This window comes from Neopsephotus bourkii, unplaced genomic scaffold, assembly GCF_033783945.1.
Source record: "Neopsephotus bourkii isolate Nb327-2 ecotype Australia unplaced genomic scaffold, CSIRO-AGI_Nbou_v1 NB_620, whole genome shotgun sequence".
In the NCBI taxonomy this organism is placed as follows: Eukaryota; Metazoa; Chordata; class Aves; order Psittaciformes; family Psittacidae; genus Neopsephotus; species Neopsephotus bourkii.
In genome coordinates, this window is record NW_026901120.1 from 2,485,662 (window position 1) to 2,508,815 (window position 23,154).

A 23,154-nucleotide genomic window follows, 5' to 3' on the forward strand; every position below is an offset into this window, starting at 1 on the left:
CCACAAGCCTCCTGCTGCCTTTTCCCCCTGTAACATACAAACAAAGCAGCCACATACCAGCTCACACAGAATCACACAGAACCACAGAGAGGTTTGGGTTAAAGTGATCTTAAAGCTCATCCGGTTCCTACCCCCTGCCACAGGCAGGGACCCCTTCCACTGGAGCAGCTTGCTCCAAGCCCTGTCCAACCTGGCCTTGAGCACTGCCAGGGATGGGGCAGCCACATAATAGCACTAATACTACTACTACTACTAATAGTAACACACTGCCCAAACGATTGTGTCAACAGAAATGACAAGAAGAAAACCCCCAGAAGCACCAAATAAATCTCGTTTGAATGTTGCTAAAAGAAAAAGAGCCCTGTAAGAAATAACCAGTGTGGGTGCTGGTGGGGAGGCAGGACACCCGTGAGCACTGTGCTCCTCCATCCCACACCGCTCTGGACAGTTCAGCTGGGAAGTCAAAGGCTATAGATTTTCCTGGGGAATTCCTGGCATTTTCTCCTCCTGCCTGGCCAGAAGACTTCATGAGAGCAGTGTTTCCTGTGGTGTTTTGGTATTTCTGTTCTGGGAACCTCCTCAGTGCAGGCAGGCCAAGCAGAGTCTCCCCTGTTGCGCTGCCCACCGCTCAGCTGGCCATAGGGCATGGCTCAAACCCCCCGTTGATCCCTGGCTTTGCACCCCAGGGAGCAATGGACCTTGCCAACTAGAAAGAGATTGTGGGGATTTGGGGAAAGTTTTGCAGTATTTTACGAATAGACTTTGCAGCTGGGAGATGGGTTATTCCTGCCATGAAGGGCAGCCTGGCTCAAGAGGTGATGGATGCACTGGACTCGGAAATGGTCCTCAGCAAAACAAGCTGCTCCACTGTAGGGTACCCTGGTACAGTGGCTGAGCAGACAGGAGAGCAGGCTGTAGCTGAGGGGAATGATCAGAGCAGGGCCAGGCCATCCCATCCCCACCACCCTCAAGAAAAGCACAGGGAAGGGGACAGTGAAGCCATCCAGCCTTCAGATAGAGCCCATCCAAGCTCTGGGAGCCCCAGCCCATCTCCAGCTCCTGCAGCAGGGCTGGATGCTCAGCCAGAATGAAGCAACCATATCCGTGCCCCAGGAGAGCTTGCAAAAAGCAATGGGGTTTCTGAGCAAGGCTGTCAGGAGGTTAGTGACATTAAATGAAGGTCATCATCGCATGCTTTATGTTGTGATTCACTGAAGAGGTGACCCGTGAGACCAGATATGAGAGGAGGGAAAGAAATAATAGAAGAAGGGACAGGAAAGAAGGAGCCCTTTAGGGTTTACCAGTCCCTGGAGGAAAGCTCACTTTTCCCAGCTCTCTTTAAGAGATGCAGAGCTGCAAATGCGGAGCATACATCACGTTTATCTGATGACTCTCCGCGATGTCTAGACTATTGCTGGAGCTGATAGGAAGCTGGCATCACCCGAGCTCTTTGAGCCTTTCTCGCTGGCTTCTTTTAACTGGTAATAAGATTCTTTCATATCCTGCACTGCTGGGAAGTCCCTTTTGCATGCAGACAGCTGCTGTGTTTACAGACACCATCCGGGATGCAGCTAAACACGACAGCTCGCTTGGAGCGGAGCAGCAGGCATTTGTTAAAATGATCATTTCCAGAGGGACCGAAAGAGCTCTCAATGTCTCTGCTATTTTAAAGTCAAAGCCTTGTCCTTATGCGAAGGCAAAAGTCCCGCATGGAAACATGCCCTGGGATGGGAGCCATCCTTAAGGCTGAGTGACAGCCTGAAAACCAGCGGCTCCCATTAATGATAACCAGGAATACAAATGCTGAACTCATCAGACCGTTCCCTGTGAGTGGTTGAGGGTTGCTTTGAAAGCACAAGTTTGCCTTTGGCCCTGAACAAAGGGAGCATTTGAAACCTCTCCTTGAAGATCTGCAGAGCTAAAACAAAAATGAAGGAAGGAATTGCGTTAAAACTGCCTCCAATTGAGAACAGAGTCCCTGAGAAAGGCAGCTTGGGAGGGTTTCTTCCAAGCAGTTTTTCCCCATCATAGCATGATAGGAGTTATTGTACAGAAGAAAACGAAGGATGAGCGAGTTAATTTGAACACAAGTTTCAAATCAAACACCGTCTCCCTCCTAGATGTATGTCCTACACTTAAAGCAAACAGGAAAACTATGTTTAAGACACAAAATAAAGATGAGGGGGGAGAAAATCTTCTTGGATGAAAGCTATCTGCATCTATTGAATGAGGATGCTTCTGTGGAAGAGCAGTGCAGATATTGCCCACGCTGCAGCCCTGATTCATCTCTCCCCATGCTCCTCTGCCTTCTCCCAGCCCTTTCCATCAGCATCCCTCTACCCACTTTAACCCAGCATTAATGTCCAAAGCAGGCTTTAATCTAAAACCAGGGTAGGATGGGAAGAGGAGCAGGGAGCATCTCTGGGCTCACAAGCTTTTTCCTCAGGAGCCTTTCCCCGTGGCACAGGGCCTGTGTCACCACAACGGGAATGGGGTGGTCGGTCTGTGACTGCACAGCATCCCACCTAAAATAAACTCATCCTAACACATGTTCCCTTGGATATAGCAAAGCGCACAGTGCCCTCTCCTGCCAGGAGCCTCTGCTTTTTAACCATTCCCCCTCAACAGCCTTTATGCCCTCGTTTAAGAGATGAAAATTAATTTATAGCTTGTTTTTGTAAGATGTTGGTCACAAACTGACACCAAAATGAATAAATTGAGCGATTTTTCCTCTCGAGCCATTTGGGCTCAGGCAGCGTCGGCCACAGCACCACAAACCCAGACCCAACCGTGACACCTAGTGGGTAAGCGGATGAATGCTACCGTTCTTTGGAGAGAAAAGAAGGTCATTTTTGCCTTCCCACTCATTCCTGCTCTCTGGCAACAACAACCCCTTACATTTGACAGCATCTCCCGTCGGGAAGGACTCCAAAGCCCCGGGGCAGCTCTGTCCCCGGAGCGTTACAGCTGGGTAGTGGCTGCTTGCAGGGATATGACCTGGCTCTGGCAGCGATGGGGGTGATACCGCAGTCAGCTGCAGCCCTTTGCTGGGTCACAGTAAGGAGGCTCCAGCTCTGTTTTCCAAGCAGTTTCCTTGTCTTCTGTGGTGCAGTCCTGCTGCAGACCCTGTATTCATGAACAAAGCATTAGGTTATGCAGACAGGGCGATATACAACATTCCCGACAAGCCCCAAAGCTTTTTAAGCTCAGGTTCTTCAGGCATCAAGCCATACTTCTCTTCCTTCTCTGCTGGGATGTGGCAACACCTTTGTACTAAGAACAAGCACCATAAAAAGGCAAACAAAGATCAAAACTTTAATTAGCTCTCAAAATCAGGTTATGGAGGTTTGCTTTTTATTATTGTGTTGCTGTTTCGCTGTGCAAAGAGATTGCTATCAACCAACAGAGGACTGCTGCCAGCAGTTTAAATGAGTTCAGACTCCTGCAGTCAGTAAGCACCTGGAACCAGAGCCTGTCCCAGCCAAGACTGAGGTATCTTGGGCCTCTTTCTGCAGGTGCAGAGAGAACATTTTCCTTGTTTCCATTTATTCCCCATACTTTGCACAGTAAATGGGTCATTCAGAGTCAGAAAAACCAAATGAGACTTGAAAATAGAGAAGTAAAGGAAACTGATTTTAATTCCAGTGCAAGAGGAAGATAAGAGCTGAGACTACAAGAGTCACCATTTAACATGATGGAAGTCCAGGCTGAAAAAACCAGCAAGGGGAAAACCTTTCAATTCATTAATAGCAAACCAAGATTGCAATGAATTCAAGTTTAGATACACAACGCTGACTACAAGTAGTTTTGTTAATACAAAAACCACTTCATGCTTGTTTATTGGGTTCTGGCTTCCAAACATAGCCCAAGACAAATCGTTCTGTAAAAGGTCAGTCCATGAGGATTGTTTCTTTCATTACAACAAAGAGGGAGTGTGGAAATTCAGTCCGGATAAAAGTGTGCAAGCAAACTGGTACAAATGTATGGGCCTAACCCAGCTCATTGTAACTATAAACTACATCAAGTTAGCAGGGACACTTCAGGGCAAGTGTGTCATTGTCAGCAAAGAGAATGTATTTCCCAAAGCACATCTGAAATGATGAAACCCCAGACCCATCCATGCTGGCATCACAGACACGGCTCCGACTGCTTCCTGCTGAGCAGGGCAGCATCCCCCCAGTGATGCTTCCCCACGTCAGGACACAATCTCCAGCCCAGCTGCACAAGGGGCTCAGCAAGAGCAGGGTGAGTGCTGGTTCTCAGGTGTTCCCCCACCCAACCATGTTGGCATACACCCCATAGTGCATTTTGGGCAGTTCTTGGCTGCCTGCACACACTACATGGAGCTACTTTAACACACTAAGGTTGAGGCTGGCTTGAGGAGATGCCCTGCAAGCTGTGTGAAGATCACTCTGCTTTCTCCCTTGCTGGCAGATGAGCCCATCTCTACCACCGGGTTGGAGAGGTGAAAGCACTGATAAAACCTGGTTTACGAAGCCAGAGTCCAATCATCATCAGGTTTTGTGTCATGGAAGTGAAGAGCTTTTATCACAGCAGTACCCTCAAACACGCATGTCCCTGGGGCAAACTCACATCCCCCTTGGAACAGGCGCACCTCCTCTGTCCACAGCGCCACGGACACCCCCCCAGTGGTGAAGCGAGGGTACTCGGTGTCCCCTCTAGAGGCGATGCAGGGGAGCAGGCAGCTGGCACAGCACCAGAACCGAGGGAGGCTGAACCCCGCAGCTCGCCTGGAGGAACTATTTCAAGCATGCTAAAGTTTAAGCACACATGGCAGCCTCTCTGCGCTCGGGGGAGAGGGCATCGCAGAGGATCACAAGCTCCATCCCAAAACGGTCCAAAATAAGAAACCATTTCTCAAAACATCCCAGCTCCCTGCAAGCTGAGAGCCTGGAACAGAGCTCTTCCTATGCCTCGGGGCAAGAAAATACACAGTTCTTTTCATTGCTGACCTTTCAATTGTCAGGACAGTAATACAAGCTATCTACCCTGGGAAGGCGTAGGGAAGGTGAAAGGAGAATGTGGTGTATGCATAAATGTAAATCCAGAAGGGGAGGGTGAATCAGCATTATATGGTGCTGTGCCTGATCAAGGGTATCATTAGGAGAGGAAGCACAGAGGAGATGAGAGTCCAGCTGTCATACACTGCTGATGTTGCTTTGATGCACTTTGAGTTCCCAACCTGGAGCTTGGTGGCCACCCTATGAAAGATGCTATGGGACTGTCTAAGAACCTCAGGGATGCGATTTCTGATACATCAGCTGTTGTCAGCACTGGCCATGCCATAGAAAGCTACCTGAGCTGCACAAACCCTTCTGTACCTGGGTCTGCAGGACACACACTGCAGTCTCCTGCTTGAAGAAGCAATTTTCTCTCTGCATCACCTTCCACTAGACCAGGTTACTCCAAGCCCTGTCCAACCTGGCCTTGAATACTTGCTAGGGATGGAGTATTCACAGCTACCTTAGGCAGTCTGTTCCAGTGCCTCACCACCCTCACAGCAAACAGTTCCTTCCTTATATCTAACCTAAATCTCCCATCTCCTCAATACATTGGCTTGGTGGCTATGACCAGAGGTCCCCAATTTTCCTGCATCCCACTGACCTCCTTCATTTCACCCACATCATGTTGATGCAGCACTGTAACTGCCAAGGGGGCCGAGAAGGTCAGGTCCTCCTATCTGCCTGCCCTCAAATGGGGACCCCTCAGCTGTCCCATTCCTTATCCTGACTTAGGGACAACAGAGCAGCTCCCTACCAGCCTCCCGCTGGGCAGTGATGCCTGGATGGATTCCTGCAATAGCAGCTGCAGGTCAGCACAGCTGCTGCCTCCCTCCTTTGGGGTGGGGAGAAAACAGATTAATCAATGAAACCAAATCTGATTCATCAGAAACTACAGCCATCTGTTAGCTTATTAATAGACACAGAACCCACGTAAAGCACGGGCATTAATACTCCAGGAATATCTTTTTCTGCAGGAAAAATCTAGGTTAAGAGCAACTGCAGGGGTGGGGGTGGGGTTGGGGGTGTTTAAATCAGTTTATTACTTCTGCAAAATCAGATTTGTGGCTTTCTCCTCACCTCCCTCCAGCACAGCATCTCACCCGCAGAAGCCTTAGGCGCTGTTTAAGCATAGTGCTCACCCCAGATTTTCTTCAGAAGCTCATTTTCACTCTTGCACCATGAGACTGAACAGGTGGGGGCGGGGAGAGGAAACAATTTTGCAGCTGATTTTAAAGCAGCTCCATAATTTTTAAGCTATGCATTTACACTGCGTGCACCGCTTGCTCTTCCTTACTTATCATCAAGCTATTTCTGTACCGCGCTTGATTCTCTTGTGAGAACAGGCAGCTAAAATAAACACTCTGTATTTATCCACATCAAATAGCTTTTCCCAAGAGGAACTCAAGTACCGCTGATGTGGCCTATTTTTCCTTAACCTCCAGCTTCTTGTCCTTGAAGGATCGTGACCGGAGGAGCCGGCCTCCCTCGCCTGCAGCGCTGTGATTTGCTCTCCAGAGCAGACACAGGGGATGCACAAGGGACACAATCAGCCATTTCACATTCATGTCATTTTTCTCACGCCTGACCAGCTCGATGTAGGGCAGCCAAACCAGCTGGAACACGTCTCGTTGTTAATGCGTGCGAAGGAGAACACAGGGAGCCCTGTCCTTGCAGCCAAAGCGGGTGCCGTGTGCCCCCCTGCACAGCCCCGGGATAGGGCTGCAGGATTCACTGCCCCAGCCCAGCAATGAAAGCAGTCAGGCTATCAAATGGGCCACCTACAGAGGTCAGGCAAACTACACTGAACAGCCTGGGTGAAGGAAAGCAATAGTAGCTCCCAGGGATGAGAGCAACCCAGCCATGACGATAGAGGAGAGGCGAGCGGGCAGCAGAGGGGAGCAGCAGCTCAAGCCCTCAACCTGCTGTGTACAGAGAGCAAAGCTGGAGGCTGAAACAAGATCCGGGCTCCAGCAAAATGGACGATTTCCAAGTATTTGGCAAGCTTCAAGCAGCTGTGGGGAGGAAGAACACTCTCATAGCCCGCGACCAGGCTGAGCGAGACAGACACGAAACAAGGTCTCCTCCAGAACAGAAAGGGCATTGAGGCTTTGACTGGTGGCACTGGCCGGGCACACTCTGCAGGCTCCCACTACTAACCATGTTTGAGGAAAGTCCTCCTTCAAGATACCTAACAAGCCTTGCCCACCCAGAAGCCTCCCAAGGAACCACCGCAGCTGTAAGCCCTGCTTTGCGGGATCAGGAAAACACAGGACACGTCCCCATGGACAACAGCGACAGTGAACCGCCAGCAAACCCAACCTCCCTACAGCAGCACCTGGCAAAGCTGAAGATGCTGATGTCCAGGCAGAAGGCTGAGTATGAATCCAAGATCGCAAGGTATAGGATCTGTAAAACTATGAGCCTTCAGGGGAGCCATCTCTTCCTGTTGTGTACGGGGTCCTTAGCCACAAGCAGGGGGTGTGGATGCTGCTGCAGTCAAAGCCTCCATATAGCACTGTGAATGTCACCAGAATCCAGTGTTACCAGATTAGGTCAGCAGTTACTCAGTTATTTGAATTCATTTTCATGTGAAGTGCTTGAGAAACTCCAGAGCATCTATGAGAGTTTTTTTTGTGCAGGGCTGAGCAAAGCCCTTTGAAAAGCCTCTGGTCTGTTGTGTGTTCTTCCCTTTTGCCTTAATCCAATACTGAGCATTTCTCCAGGGAAGAGCACACAGGTGGCCCAGCAGCATTAGCACTAAGTCATCATTCTTTACAAATTGCAAGCCAGGAATTTAAAGGGCTCTGAGGAAAGCGCTCGTAAGTATTCTCCCAATTTCTAATCTTAGAAATTGAATAGAGATTTAGCCATTGCGTGTTGTTGAAGCAAAAAGGGCAGCAATGTTTCCAAGCTCCACTTTCCTAACAGTGCTGCTTTTTTAGTGAGCACTTAAAAGGAATGAACATTATAATATTGTTCATTAGCTACAAGTTACAAATACGTCATGTGAATTGACATAAAACCAGATGCATCAACATGCATCGTTAAAACAGATGGCAAGTGGGTTCTGTTGGATTACACTTTGACATGAATACTGTGTAAAGAAAAAAGATCCAATTTCTTGAAGTATTCCTCAATTTCTTCTTAGTAAAGGAAGTCAAAGAACTTTTCCCAGGTTTTTAGTGTTTTTATTGTCTGTTTGCTGTATTCTGCTTATATTTTCCTTTGCAGTTCAAGGGAAATGCAATATAAGCAATATCCTGAGTGTTTCCTAAAATATGTTGCATTGCCTTTGCCTTTTGACTACTGTAGTATTCCACTACAAAAACAACCAACTCCAAAACTGACTCCTCTGGCTATATGGCATTTATATATATTATAAATCAGGATAACTAAAAAGGCAGCTTTTATTTTAATACATAACACCATGAACTGGAAAAGAATTAGGGATTCCAACATTTGCATTTATGGGAATGTATGTTAAAAAGCGCTGCTTTAAAAAAGCTTTATCAAGAAAGAGGAGGGGGAAAAAGCCTGTAATTTACAGTGTGTGTCTTCCCAACAGCCTGGAGCAGCGGAACAGGGAGCTGCAGTCCGAGATTAAGGGTATGCATTCGAAACTGGGACAGCAGCGCAAGTGGTACAGCCTTGTGGAGATGAAAATGCGAAACGCGGAGAGAGCAAAGGAAGATGCAGAGAAAAGAAATGAAATGCTCCAGAAAGAGATGGAAGAGTTTTTTGAAACCTTTGGGGAAATCAACAGATGGAAATGAACAGGGGTGTGCTCAGTTCGACGTGGAGCTGAGCTGTAGAAAGGCCACCTCCTGATTTCAGCAGACTCCCCTGTTCCAAAGGCAATATAAGAAACCCAACAGCAAAAACTAGGCTGCCGATTACAAAGTGAGCAGTTGATACAAACTCATTCGGATGCTGACTCCCTCTGCTCCACCCTGCTAATGCCAGGGATCCTTTCTCTTAGCACTGGAAAATCTTTCAGACACTGCACTACCAGCTCCCAAGCCAGCCCATGTCTTGTGCTGGGGAAGGACTCGTCATAGATGTTTTTCATCTAGCCTCAAGCCTTGTACCCGTGCGCTCAATGCCCAAGGGACTGAGTGGTTTTAATCAAGGGATGTTGTGCCTGCTGGAGTGTGTTCTACCAGCCACCCCAAGGTCCCATGGGCTACAAGAATGCTGAGCTCATACCTGCATCCTTAAGTCAGCTGTTTCAGAGACAAGTACAGAGGAACGGTGGGACACCACAGCTGCATCTCCCCCTTGCACTTTGATATGGTCATGTGCCCAGGATGCAGAGCTGTTGTGCCATTCCTGTGCTCTCACTGAAGGGATGTTAATTTATGGATGAGAAGGGCTCTTACAAGGCCATTTGTTCCTCTGGATTATAATCAGCTTCCCTACAGGACTCCCATAGGAACGCATTAGTCTTAAAACTGCCACTGGCAGGCTCCCTCCCTCCCATCCCCCAGAGATACCTTTTTCCACATGAGAAATGTGTTAACTATTTTGATACCAGCATTAATGATACATATACAGCTAAATATTAATAACCATGTTCTTTTATGCCACTGCAGAACTTTAACATGAGCAATAGTACCTGTATTCTTTAACCTGTCCTGTATTTGAAATTGTACTATATATGACAATAAAGTGTGTTTCATTATTTGCTCTTCATTAAGATTAAATGCAACCGTGGCCACGTACTTGATAACTCAGTGTATCACTAAACCAGCTCATGATGAATAAGCAGAAACCACACAGATGTGTTTCTTCTTCCCCAGAGAAGAGCAAGCAGCTTGTTTTAAGATCAAATAGGAGTGAATCAAAAGGCCAGGCTTATCCCAGGAGGCTCCTGGAGGGAAGCAGCGCTCCCCTATTCCATGCCCAGGGCAATGCTGCAGCTCCTTCACTCAGAAGGACATGCTGGCCAACCACTTCCATGCACTGCGGGGTTTCCACACGTGCATCACTGAACCATAATGTGTTTCTTTGCCACCTTACCTTCGCACCAAGTAATGGAGAACTGAACAGTTTTTTAACCTGAATTCCAGGCACTTATATTCTTCCCATCTTTCCCCCCCCCTGCCCTTTTTTAATTCATGTTGTGAGACCTCATTGCTATGAAAGAAGTCTATCTTCATGAGTCCCACTTGCCTCAAAAACTATTTGAGGCCTTGTTTAATCAGTTCCATCTCTCCTTACCTTTCTTCACCGGTCCTCCCAACTCCAAGTACTATAAATAATATATATAGGAAATTTATATAGGAAATCCAAAGAAAAGATACGGCTTAAGGCAAGGAATATACTTGGATAATGCTTTGTAAAGTACTTCCCTGCACACACATCATCATCCTGCTTTTTTGTTCACTATTTAATGAAACAGATCTTCCTCTCCAGCTGAAGAAGCAACCTGAAAGCCATCCTATCACCAAATACAGGGGAGCTTTGCAATCTCCTAGGCATCCCTGCTCCATCCAAATCATCTGTTGCAATGCCCCATACAAAGAGGAAAAACTTCCACGTTCTCCACGCCAGAAATACCAATGTTGCTGCAAACATTTCATCAGACTGTCACAGGTGAGGCTTTCACAATGCCAAAGGCTGGCTGAGAGCCCTTGCCCTGTGTCTCGACAGGCAGCTATGTGAACCCTTCCTTTAATGGTACAAAACCTCCCTCAAAAGCAATTTGATCAAGGCTTTGTAAAGGGCCTGGAAACCTCATCACTGTCTCTGCAAGAGTATTCACCTCTTCCTCAAAGTGAGCACAATGGAACTATGTTTTCCAAGTTACACATACCCCTGCCGTGCTCAGTGAAAATGAAATGAAACACAACATTGTCTAAGCACAAGGTGAAAAGTCTTCCAACGTATATGTGTGTGTGTGTATACACATATATATACAGTAGCTCACCTGAAACTTGCAACAAGTCTGACAATCTGATGCTGAAGCACATGGATGGGAATACTGATCTGCCAGTATTAGCAAGCAGGATTCTGTCACTTAAAACCCCCAAAATTTCAAACCACACTTGGCTGTAAACCCAGCTGCTGTTCATGTCTCCAAATGTTCCAGGAGAAAGCAGCTTCAGCCACCTCTTAAAGCTGTTCTTCATTCCCTTGTCATACCAATACTTACTTTATGGTTAAATAGAAGCTAACGTGGCAACTGAAACTTTATGGTTTAGGGTAACTAAGAGCACACACCATTTTGGGTACAGAAAACATTCTACTTCAACACAGGAAGAATCAAGAAAAAGAGAACATAAGTACAGTAAATGAGACAGACTGCTCATGTTTTTGAAGTGTACATATTTATTTGTCATTTTACAGTGGCTTTAGTACGGTTTTACAATAAGGGTTTTGGAGAAAAAAAACCACAAAGCTTCAGAATGAGGCTTGAAGTAGAACTTCAGAAGTAGTTACTGACAGTTTTCCTGAAGAAATTCTAGTTTCCGTGAAGAAAATCAATCAAAAAAACCAAGGAAGCACAACTGCTGTTGATAAAGAAAAACAAACCTCAAAACACTTTCTAGTCATCCTGAAAACAAAATCCAGCATCAGACAAAATAGCCACTGCATTGAAAGGAACATGTTCCTATTGCACAAGCATCAAGAATGAGATATGACAATCAAAGCCTAATTTCATAGGCAAAAGAGGCCACATGTATCTATATAATTAGACTTCAAAGCACATCTTTCTTCTGAAATTATATACCATACTGTAACTAATATTAAGGCCATAAAATCAGAACACTGTAATAAGTGATAGGGCTTGATGCTACTTTTTGTGACATTTGGTAAACAGAAGGTGGGAAAGGGAGGCCAAAACGAGCCATAGAAAGCATTCCAAAGGGAGTTAAAACCTGAAGGCATCTGAAAAGAAACTCTCAAAGAACTGATTTTTGGAGGGGGGTTATTTTGAGTCATTTGATAAAACTGTATTTCATAACAAATGACTCAAGGAGCCTATTCTACTCTTTAATAGCACGTGTTCTGGAGTACACTATGGAATATATTCTCTGCAATTAACATTGGGATTTGTATGAAAACAGGTAATTATTTCTATTTGTTATTCCCTCTTCAAAATAGATGAAAATTTATATAATCTTTATACATTATCTTAATGACCAGGTAAGGCTTCACTGCACTGAGTTAACTGCACACAGGTATGGTATCTGTGACTTGCTTTTAATTAGATACCTTGATTACACTAAGCTACTAAAACCACATGGGGAACCCAACACGCCATGTAACTTCAAGAAAAGGACAGTGATGCTTTGCTATCTTTTCTAACTGTGTTCATTTTATTAGTGTACACAACACTTGAAAGCAATAGCTCCAAAGAAGCAGCAACTACCGTGGATGTTTAAACATTTTACTTGAGGAAAATCTGGGAATCTGACGAAGCTGAAAATGCACATTGGTTCGTTTTTATAAAGTTTGGCTTGCCACCACTTAAGAAAATATAGGTATCAAAAACAGACAAATACACTGCTAACCATCTGTTACATCTTCTTTTAAAAAATTAGCACCAATTTAAGCATCTGAATTCATAGAAAAACTATGTGACACGCTTGGGTTCTCAAAAAAGATCTTCCCCATTAGAAGACAACACATTAGCATATGCTCACGGGTATTAAATTCACTTTGTTATCAGTAACAAATAGGACTGTTTCAGGTAGTGAACACAAAATGTTGTTCTTACCCGATTACATTTTTCTCTGCTTTTGTTACACCAAGAAACTACAGAGTGCTGAGCTACAGAAACAAATACACAGGAATTTGCTTAAGTACACCCTGGAAAGCATCAGGGTTTTGGACTAACATTTCAGAGCAGGGACAATGTCTTCCTGTGGTATATTCGTACAGCATCTACTGCAGTGGAGTCCCAATAAACAGATGTTCTGGCCTCACCACAGCAGATACAACTACCTTATGATGTGTAGCTAAAGGTAATAAAAAGCTTTTTGTTGAAGAAAAAGTGCTCATAGCTATCTGAGCTCACTGTAGGAACACACACTGTTGTAACTTTGTTGTTTTGTTATCTAATAAATGGTTAGGTAGTCACATTGCTATTCAAGTCACCTACGGGCGTGTGAGTACAAGATGTTTCTCAAATGATCTCTTACTATGTGTTAAATTTCAGCCCATTAAAAAGATTTCTCATTTCAAATCTCTGAAAACAGATTTATATTTAAAGGAACACATTGATCAAATCCATCAGAATAGCAAAGATGGCAACCAAAATTTAAACACATTAAACTTTCATGTCATTCCTTCTTACATTATATACTGGCTGTATTTAGAAGAATCCTAAAGTGCTTCAAACCCAGCAATTAATAAAAGTTGATTTCTTCTGTGCAAAACTGCAAGCACCTTTCCAAAAAACAAACAGCAGCATCAAGGAATAAAAACCTTAAAGAGTTACATTTATTTTCTCTATTTTGTTTTGAAGTCTTGGACCAAAATAGTTTGCCATATTTTCAATAACAAATTGCAGAAGAGTGTGTTTTACTAGTTTAATTTCATACTGGACTTATTATACACATACTGTTTGAAATAGCGGACCCAGGGAATTTTATAGCCACAAAGCAACATTGTGTGGGATTGAAATCCCGCAACTAAACTTTTAGCTACAAAAATAGTCATTTTATAGAACACAAACAGAAAAGATGGTTATCTCCCCACTTTCCTCCAACATGAATATGAGAAAAGATGGTTTGCTTAAAACATTAGTTTAGCTCCAGACATTCTTAGCATGCAGAGCGGGCAAAAAATTAAACTGATCTGAGAAGTTGTGTAATAAGCTTTTAGAAAATCACTATCACTCATGTAATAGACAATCTAAAATATATGTAAAATAATGAGCCAGAATACACTTTTTCTGTCATATTTCAACATCTTAAAAAAATAAAACCAAAAGACACTCTGGAAAAGCAAAGAAATCACTAGATTCATCTATAGGAACTCAAGTCCAAATTCCGCATCTGGGTGCTGGTATCCCTAGATCAAAACCAGTTTTGAGCAGGAATTCCACAATACACCTCCCAGGAAAGAATTTGGTTCCCAGTATATGGTATCACTAAGTTTAGCATCAAGCCTGATAGAATCCATATGACATATGTAGAATATACAGACAAAGGCTGTTCAGCATTTACCCCCCACCATGCTTAAACTTCCACTTCAAGTGTCACAGTTCAGATGAAACACTCTACACAAACTGTATTGCTGCAAGACTGAACCCATACTCCAAACCAGCATTATGTTCAGGAAAGATTTGTCTGCACTTTAACATCTCAACTTCCAGCACACATGAAAATAGAGGACTGCACTTCTGCCAACAGAAAGGTCATCCACTCGCTTCTTGGAGACTTGGGATGTGAGCTGTATTTTGAATGTCTAAATGCTACTTAATTGATAAAATCAGGATTTAAAGCCAAATAGATCTAAAAAGGAAACCAACTTTCCTTTAGGAAAGGAAAATTGAACATATGGAATCACTTCTTTTTTTCTCCTGAATTAATTTTGAATAAACACATATGCTCTGTTAGGTCTTAAAAAAAGACAACGAAAACCTCCAGAGCCCTCTGGTTCCTTACAGGTTTTGAAACTTACCAACCAACTAGTTAATTTCTAGTTAAGGTTGAGTTTATTTTGACAAGGAAATGCAAACCCTTACCGGAAACATTACAAAACTTCCAAGGCTGTTTGCAAACAGTAGTTTCCAGTCATTAGACTAGTTTATTTTCTGTGATTCATGCAGACAAAGCCTCAATTTTAATATTCACTTCTCATCTTTCCCAATATAAAACTAAATTTGCCATATCACAGTATTTCCTCAAATCACAGACTGCTTATCAGAGTTCAAAATGCCAAGCTTTTCTTTCTAAAGATCATAGGGTTTTGAGGAAAAATGATACGAGCACAGATGAAATGAACTGTTTAAAACATACTCCATTTCTGCAATGCCATTCAGCTACTCAGTGTTCATATATCTAACAATGTTTCTGGTAACTAATCTGATTGATAGCCATAGATCCCTCTGTCTTTCAGGTGAGCAGTTAAGATTACAGATTGTATCTATTTTGACCACCACTTATTTTTAGTCAGATTTCATCAACTGTTTATGTATACCACAGTAGTGTTAACACTATACAAAGTCTTTCAAAGAAAAGTAACATTCATTTTTACAAAACTGAGCAGGTTCCTTTACATATATATGTATGCACACACTCACATAGTCTTAATCTTTAAATACATATAAATATTTACAAATGCCAAAGTGCAAAAAAATGGTCAATTGCATCACTTAACATACATGATTTTAGTAGTAGGCATAAAAGTGATTTTATTGCACACCAAACTCTCAACTTTTAAACCCTTGTCAAGTTACATGTGCACTTTGTTCTCCATCAATGAAGCTCTCATGGCATTGATGACTATTTCACAAACGTGGCACTGAACTTAATCTGCAGTCAGGAATACAACTAGATGCATATAATCTGCATGCAGTGCATTTATAGTCTATATGTGGACACTGAAATAGCATGGGAGCTTTAGCATGCATCTATTCTACATGCGTTTTTCTGAATATAACCTGCATATGTGTCTACTTGAGATCAGTGTTCATACAGGTATTAGCAATTTGATGTTGGTTTATACTGGAATCAAAATCCACAATATTCACAGACATTTCATGCATACTCTGAAAGCAGAAAAACTTCCAGTAAAACTTGGAAGTTTCAATGTATGCCATAGCAAGATGATGTTAAAAAAATAAGGTAAGAGACAGCTTATCTACAAGAAGATTTACAAAGAAACTCAGTTAATCTCAGGGGTCTTCTTTTTCAAGAGCATATATACAAGCTAACAGTATGCTCTAGGAGAAGGTCAGATACTAGTTCAAATCATGGAGATAGGGCAGTTGTGTTAAACATTAAATGACATTTTGAATCACAGAATAATTTAGGTTGCAAGAGACCTGGAGGTCATCTGGTCCAACCCTCATAGTTTTGAGCAGACCAAATCCAATAGGAAAAATTCAACTCTGAATATCTAAAATCTTTGTTGTGTTAAGCCTTCTAAAGCAGTAACTGTTAAAATGAACATAGCACAGTGCAACTTCAGTTGAAAAAGATAAAAATGTGGAAAAATGAAATCCAAGGAAGTTACTTGCATAGTGAATCATTACTGTTCATTTTGAATAGGTCTTTAGTAATTTTACCTTACACAAATAACAAGGGATTAAAAAGATGCCAAAGAACAGCAACCTGTACTGTTCTGCTATATGATAAATAGCTATTTTTAAATGTAGGGTGTTTTTTTCCAGTGACAAAAGTGGACTAAAAATATTTCACATATATTGTCGGTATCCAAAAATAAAGGTATCCATAGGTTTAAAACCAAACAACAAGGAAAAAACCCAAGCCCTAATATCCTGCAATTCATTTAAATAGAATTTTAAAAATCCAGGATTCCAGATGACAATTCTGAAGTTAATGTTAAGAACTTGGTTCATTTTGGTTGCTTTTTTAACCTTCTGGGGCAATAAAACCTTAACATTTTTGCTAGAGCAAATTTAGCTATTAAGAAGTGGTACAATTTCAACATAAAAGTAATATTTGCATAAAGAGAAACTGATGCTTTTCAAATTATAAAGTCAGAAACAACGGAGAGATTTCTTTTACAAGAGAAATATGTCAGTAATGCAGTGGCTGGCTGGGCCAGTATATTTTATAAGTTCTATTTATATATTCAAGTCAAGAGTATCTGGATCAACAGCTAAATATAGTGCCTTTAAGAAAGTGGTTTTTTACCTCATCTTGTACATGTCTATTACTCTTATAGCGATATAGTTTAGTCTCACATGCATGCACACACACACGATCCTTTAGCAAAGTTTCACACCTGTGCACTCCAAAGTGAACGTGCACAGATTCACAGGAGTGCAGTATAAAGCAATTTAAGCCCTAGTCTACTACAAATACATTTTCTAATTCAACATATTATGCAGTGTAACAGGCAACGTTTGTATTATCTGGTTCTGAAAACTGTACTGATAAGCCTGTATTGAAGCAGCAAATACTCTCAATCTCCTCTTCTCTGACACTGTATTTAGAAAATATGTACTAAATATGTTTTCATCTCCCAGTATAAATAGAGAGTTGTTCCTAAGGCCAGAATAGAGCTAAACTCTGTTAACTAAATACTTAATTTACAAGTGACTCAAAACTACTGCATTTTTCTTTCCTTAATCGCTCACTAGACAGAATGGACCCATTAAAAAAATGGAACACATTTATGCAGCTCTTTTTGAGGCTGCAAGTCTCTCCAATTCATCTGTCCTTTTATCAGAGTTTGCAGTGAATGAAGAGCATCACAGATAAAATTTCCTTTTCTGTTTGTTTTTGGTAAAGGACCAGTATCACAAGCTAGAAAATACAGAACATTTTAGCACTCTCTCCTCTTCTGAACAGGCACTGCTTCACAGATAAGCCACTCATCCTTCCTTAACGTTTAATTAAGCCACTGTATCTTCCACCCATATTTAAAGAACTGAAAAGTTAGACACACATGCTCACAGGTGAAATACAAAGTAATGGCTATATTCTTCATGTTTATCTCTTCTACAAGAAGATAGATAGAATTGGAAAGTGAAGCTAGAAAGGGCTCAACAAAATAAAAAGTGCTACGTGGAAGAATATCTGCCCTTTAAACATAGAACTGACAGCATTCAATGTGTGAGATCACACTTACATACAACGCTCCAGTCGTTAAATAAAGCAAACTGCCACAGTCACACGTTAAAACAAACTTCATTGAGACTATACATTCAAAAAACCTCTAATGAGCAATACTGTACTAAAATGTAAACAACCATTGTGTCACAGAAGCCTGCTAGTTGGGACTGAAGATTCATGAACCCCCTTAAGAGGAGTTATTGGCTAAAAGTCTATTATAACTGCTCACCTGAAATAGGCTGAAAAAACAAAAGCCTGTAAGAGTGTCTAAATTTAAAATCTTTTGTTCTTTAAACATTGATTTGCTTTCATTCTACAACATTAAGCAGGCAATTTCATGACAACTGAGTAAAAGAAAAAACAGGCATTACTTTAGCAGAACATGCAGAACATGGAGTTTTTCTACTTGGTTCCATTAACTTACAAGCAATTCAGGCCCAATGGAAGCAAGAGATCTTTTCCAAAGTCAAGTCTGCAATCCTGGCTGATCATCGACATCCTTCGAGGGGTCCTGTCAAGGCATCGAGGCTGCTGTCTGTATCGGAGGCCAATGTTTGCTCTGTTGACATGGATGAAATGTCATTGATAGATGATGACTGGGAAGGACTGGTGTTGCTATTCACTGCTGCATCTGTGCTAAGTAAACCAAACATAATAAAATCTGAGGCAAGACAATATTGCAGACACAAATAACATCACTTTCTCCACAGAAATCCTTAGAAAAAGAAATAAAGTGTAGAAAAGCAAGCATTTAGTAGTCAAAACTAAAAGTGAGCAGTAAGAGAAGAGATATTTATGCTTCTCCCTCTGGAGAGGAAGGCAAAGGTAGGTGGGGGGAGGCAATGTACAACACAAACAGCTGCAAACATCAAGGATTCAATCATGAGCATAAATACTTTGCACTATTAATTATTTTAAAGGAGCCCCAATGATGTTTAAGCCTGCATGAAAGGGATTTATCCATGCAGAACCATAGAATAAGCTTCAGTGTAAAAGCTATCTAGGCTGCAACAAGTGACGTAGCATGGTGTTGATTACTTCATTTGATGACAGCCCTCTGGGGAGAAGGCAGCTCAGAGTCTTAGACACACAGGACTCCTTAAAGTTTTCCTATAACTTACTTCGTAACAATGGAAAACTACTGCACATGGAACTCCAAAGGATCTCAAAGAGTCTTGAACAATCAAACTTTTGCCTACCTGGACTATTAAGCAGGATATCTTCATTCACTAGTGCAACAGATCAGCACTATGCATCATAGTTACAGGAGAACTACTGAAACAATGACTAACCTGAGGGCTGATCTTTTACCACACCATTCTTGCTCCTTTCTTCCCAATCCATTACTTCTTTGTATATTAATTCTTACATGAGAAGGGTGGGAAGAATGAGAGAAAAGAGAGAAAATATACTGTAAGGTCACAGAGGATTTGTACACAATTCACATATGTACAAAGGTCAATGAAATGGTTAAGGGTCACTCTGGAAGGACAGCTGTGCAAGTATTTATTTTCACTTTTGTTTTTTTAAAGGCCTACAGCATCAGATAATTCTATGGATTTTCTTTATGCATGACAGAAAGACATTAAGCATGTATCAAAATCAACATATTTTATAAACAGCTGTCCACTTCAAAATAGCTACCATCCCACCCCAATACTTTAGGCATATCTATGATGCACTGATATTAACTGGGGAAAAAAAGTCATATTTGGATTTTCAAAAGTCCATACAGATTTCTTTAATTTGGAGTAACATGATTTACAAATGAATTCAATCAGAGTTAAACAAACATTTTAATTTTCCACCTTGCATTAACCCAAAATAATCTGAAGTATACCTGTGCAGACATGCTCTAAAGAAAATAGAAGCCAGAATCAATACTGAGATTTATAAAGCTATTTCACAGAATCAAGCAGCTTTCAAAGTAGTCAAAGTTATCTATTGCCTTTGGGCCTCTGATGGTAGCTGCTTAAAATTTAAACTGCCTCACCACTTAATGTATTTGACTACCACTACAAGGTGAATTGATTTCAATGCCACAATGCCGTGTGTTCTTTTGTTAAAGTCAACAGTTTAACCTATTTGATCAATAAATATGCATTGAGAGAAAAAAAAAAAATCAAACAAAGCCACACACACCAAAAAAGCTCTTCTATTTAAGACTTCTAGAACAAATGAATTTGTAAATACTGTCAAGAGATACAGCTTAAATAATGCACAGTGAGAAGAGGCGCATGTTGCTATCACAGGGTTTTCTATCAAGGAAAAAGAAGTGTTGAGATTACAAATGGGAAGGATAAAAGATGAAAACTGTAGCATTTTATTGAGCACATGTACTGCAAGCCATGCATTAATAATACAAGTTCCTACAATAAATGTAATTTGACATGTTCTCTTTTTACCTTTCCATTCTTCGATTGCATGCTCTCTTTCTTCCAATTGCGCGTCATAAATTTGAGGTGGAGGCTACAAAGAGAAGAAAGTCTACAGAGTATCTAACACATCAGGTTAGCACAACCAATCATAACTAAACCAGCTAAAAATGACAGCTTTCTTAAGAGTTTTGTTACCTTCATCTCTGGCAGTCTAGACTCTATACCTCACATTCATTTTGAGAGTCCAGAATTTGCTTTTACGTCCTGCTGCCACGGAAAGGCTGCCTAAAAGCACAACTAAAATTACACTCATTTTAACGCTTTATGGGGCTTTAGAGAAAGACCCCTTTTTGAAAAGCCTGGATTGCCATCACATAGGCAACTCCTTCTGTGAAGTAAAAGGAACTATCAACAACCACTTTCAAAATGAAATCAGCTGCATTCCAGCAGCTGTTTCTTCAGGTGATTCTGCCCCTGATGTTGATCTGAAGGCTTTATGTGCGGCTTCTGCTAGCCAAAGAATGAGTTCAAAGCATGCAACTAAACTTCAAAGTTATTAAACTGGTATCTTAAAAGTTATTTTAAATGGAAACTTACAGCTTCTGCTTCAGCTGGATCATACCAGACAGTAATATAAGGATGACGTAAGGCCTCATCTACAGAAATTCTCTTGTCTGGATCTACTACAAGCATTTTTGATAATAAATCTCTAGCTTGGCTGGCTAGAAAGGAAAAATGAAAAGAACATACACATAAAAAAGCTGTAGAGTTTAACATCTGACACAGGAAATGGATACTAGGAATGTAAGACATGCATGTAAGATTTCACTGTGAAAGCAGACCCACAAATCCTAACTTCCCTACACAGCTATGTATTTTTTGCTATTATCCAAAATAAACCCAACAACCGAGACCAACTAAATTCAATTCTGAACAGTTCTGCTGTTACATGGGTCACAGTTTATTTAGCACTAATTACTGAACATAAACCACACTAAATGTATTTTTTTTTAAAAGCTTATTAAAAATATCTTGGTGCAGAAATTATCTGATCAGATTTCTGTATCAAATTAGTTTTTCTTTTAGAAGTGTTACTGTAGGGTAACTGGCTACTCATTGTTGCAGTGGCACTTCACTGATGTTTCCTTGTTGTCTGTATGACAATTGTACTAATAAAATAGCCTATAACAAGTTATTTTATGTACAAATAAATATTTGACCATCTAGAAAACATAAGGTGGGTTTTTTCTCATTGTATCAGTAATCATCTGAAGTCAAAGTATAGCCAAAATAAGTTATATACACACACCAACTAGAAAAAGATAGTTACGAATAATTACAACTAATCTCCATAACAGAGAACATTTAAGCAATGGATGTTTTTCAATAGGCTAGAATTAAGAGAATTAAACAGAATACTGGGAAGAGGGAAATAGTTCTGTATTTAACAACTACTACTAAGATTCCAGGACACGTCATAAGGAACAGAAGGTATGGAGCTTCTTATATTGACACCTATTGCAATAAACATTTTATATTAGTTTTGGTTGTTTATTAAGCATACTGCAGAGATTTTAAATTAACATCTTAAAAAGAAAAAGATACAAAAAATCTTGCCTTACTTTTCAACTTATCACGATCAGATTCTGATGGAAATATCCAGTCTGGGAATAGCTCTTCAAATTTAATACCGGGATATTTTGGCCTGTTTTCCACATAATTCCTCACTGTAGGCTGTAGTTTCTTCATAAAGTCTGCTGATGGTGTTCCTAATTGTTCAATAACTTTATTCCATTGATCAATATCTGCACCATATCTTTAGGAAAATCAGCTGAAGAATTTGAAGTCTGCACTATACAAAAATATCACTTACAGAAATCTGAAAAGTTAATGGAAACTCGAACAAAGGACACAAACATGAACTTCATTCTAGCATCAACAGTATTCCGAGCTGCCATGCAAAAAGCTAGACTGACATAAAAGAAGTTAAGATTCAGATTTCATAATGCTAAGGACAGGCCAGAAGTGCTGCGCAATGCATTATGCCCAAGTATCTTTTCCTCATTATTGGCTAGTATTGAAAGCAATACTTTCTTTGAGTCTAAAATCAGCTTTACTTGGCAATTGTATCCATAGCAAAACTGTAAGGACAGGAAAGAAAGGCTGCTTTGAATCTTCAAAGTACAACATGATACCATCAACAGTGAAGATTCTTGAAAGTATGGAAAAATACATGAAAAAAGACCCTAAAACAAACAAATACATCCCATTCAAAGTAAGGCGTTTTGTGCTCGTCTCCTAAGGAAATCAGGCTTTGGGCAGTAGCAGTTTTGGGGCTTTGGCTGATGCTTGAGGATTTTGTTAATTTTCATCTTCAGAACAGGTTCAAAGGTGTTCTGAACAGTGAATCCAGATTCCTGGAAGGTTTTAGCACGTTCTTTTCTTTAAGTATATCAATGGTGCTGATACTCAGCGACTACTCTCTTCTTAAATTCAGAATTTAAGTATTCTACAAAAATCACATTTACAAGCTGCAAGCTGAAATTGTGCCTCATGTTTCTTCTGGACTGCCCCTTCTCCTGCTTTCAAGTGAGGGCATTTCTCCTAGACACAGTGACATGGGTTACAGAGATACCAGAGTCTGCTCTGAATAAGCCTCCTTGAGGTAACAAAGCTCATTTATCACACTCAGAAGACACTGCAGCTAATATTCCTGATACTGAAGTTTACTCCGATTTACATTTTTTCCTGATAAAAAGAATGTGCAATTCCAGCAGAGTCTAACCATCGACCTTGCAAAATGTCCTAGCTAAATTCATGATCAACCCATCCATTCTCATAGACAGATTTTGTAATGAAACAGTAAGTTTGCTGCACTTTGAATTAAGATGTATTATAAAAACACCGAGGTACTTTTATTTCAGTTAGTGTGACAAGAATTCAGCTAGAAATATATATAGACTCAATGCCTCACGTTAAGACTTTAGACTTCTG

The 23,154-nt window shown here is 41.2% G+C and overlaps 2 protein-coding genes across 12 annotated transcripts in view; one reads left to right on the plus strand and one right to left on the minus strand.

Annotated features, from left to right (window-relative positions):
* The first annotated feature begins 7,141 nt into the window (after positions 1–7,141).
* On the plus strand, positions 7,142–10,122 carry LOC133211602 (rho GTPase-activating protein 24-like). The gene is made up of 2 exons (XM_061352116.1): positions 7,142–7,421; positions 8,590–10,122. Exons 1-2 carry the CDS (start codon positions 7,183–7,185, stop codon positions 8,795–8,797), a joined length of 447 nt encoding a protein of 148 aa, XP_061208100.1. The 5' UTR covers positions 7,142–7,182; the 3' UTR covers positions 8,798–10,122.
* A 1,214-nt stretch (positions 10,123–11,336) lies between these two features.
* The window catches only part of MAPK9 (mitogen-activated protein kinase 9), a 28,261-nt gene continuing 16,443 nt past the window's right edge, over positions 11,337–23,154 (minus strand). For 7 of the 11 annotated variants that reach the window (XM_061352099.1, XM_061352100.1, XM_061352098.1 and 4 more), the window contains 5 exons: positions 21,783–21,965; positions 20,758–20,882; positions 20,188–20,251; positions 19,075–19,146; positions 11,337–18,413 (listed from right to left, as the gene is read on the minus strand). In XM_061352099.1, coding sequence (XP_061208083.1) covers positions 18,271–18,413; positions 19,075–19,146; positions 20,188–20,251; positions 20,758–20,882; positions 21,783–21,965 — 587 coding nt within the window. In that variant the 3' untranslated portion in view covers positions 11,337–18,270. Of the gene's footprint in view, positions 18,419–19,074; positions 19,147–20,187; positions 20,252–20,757; positions 20,883–21,782; positions 21,966–23,154 lie in introns of all 11 variants that reach the window. The other 4 variants (XM_061352103.1, XM_061352105.1, XR_009725241.1 and 1 more) reach the window with 4 other exon arrangements.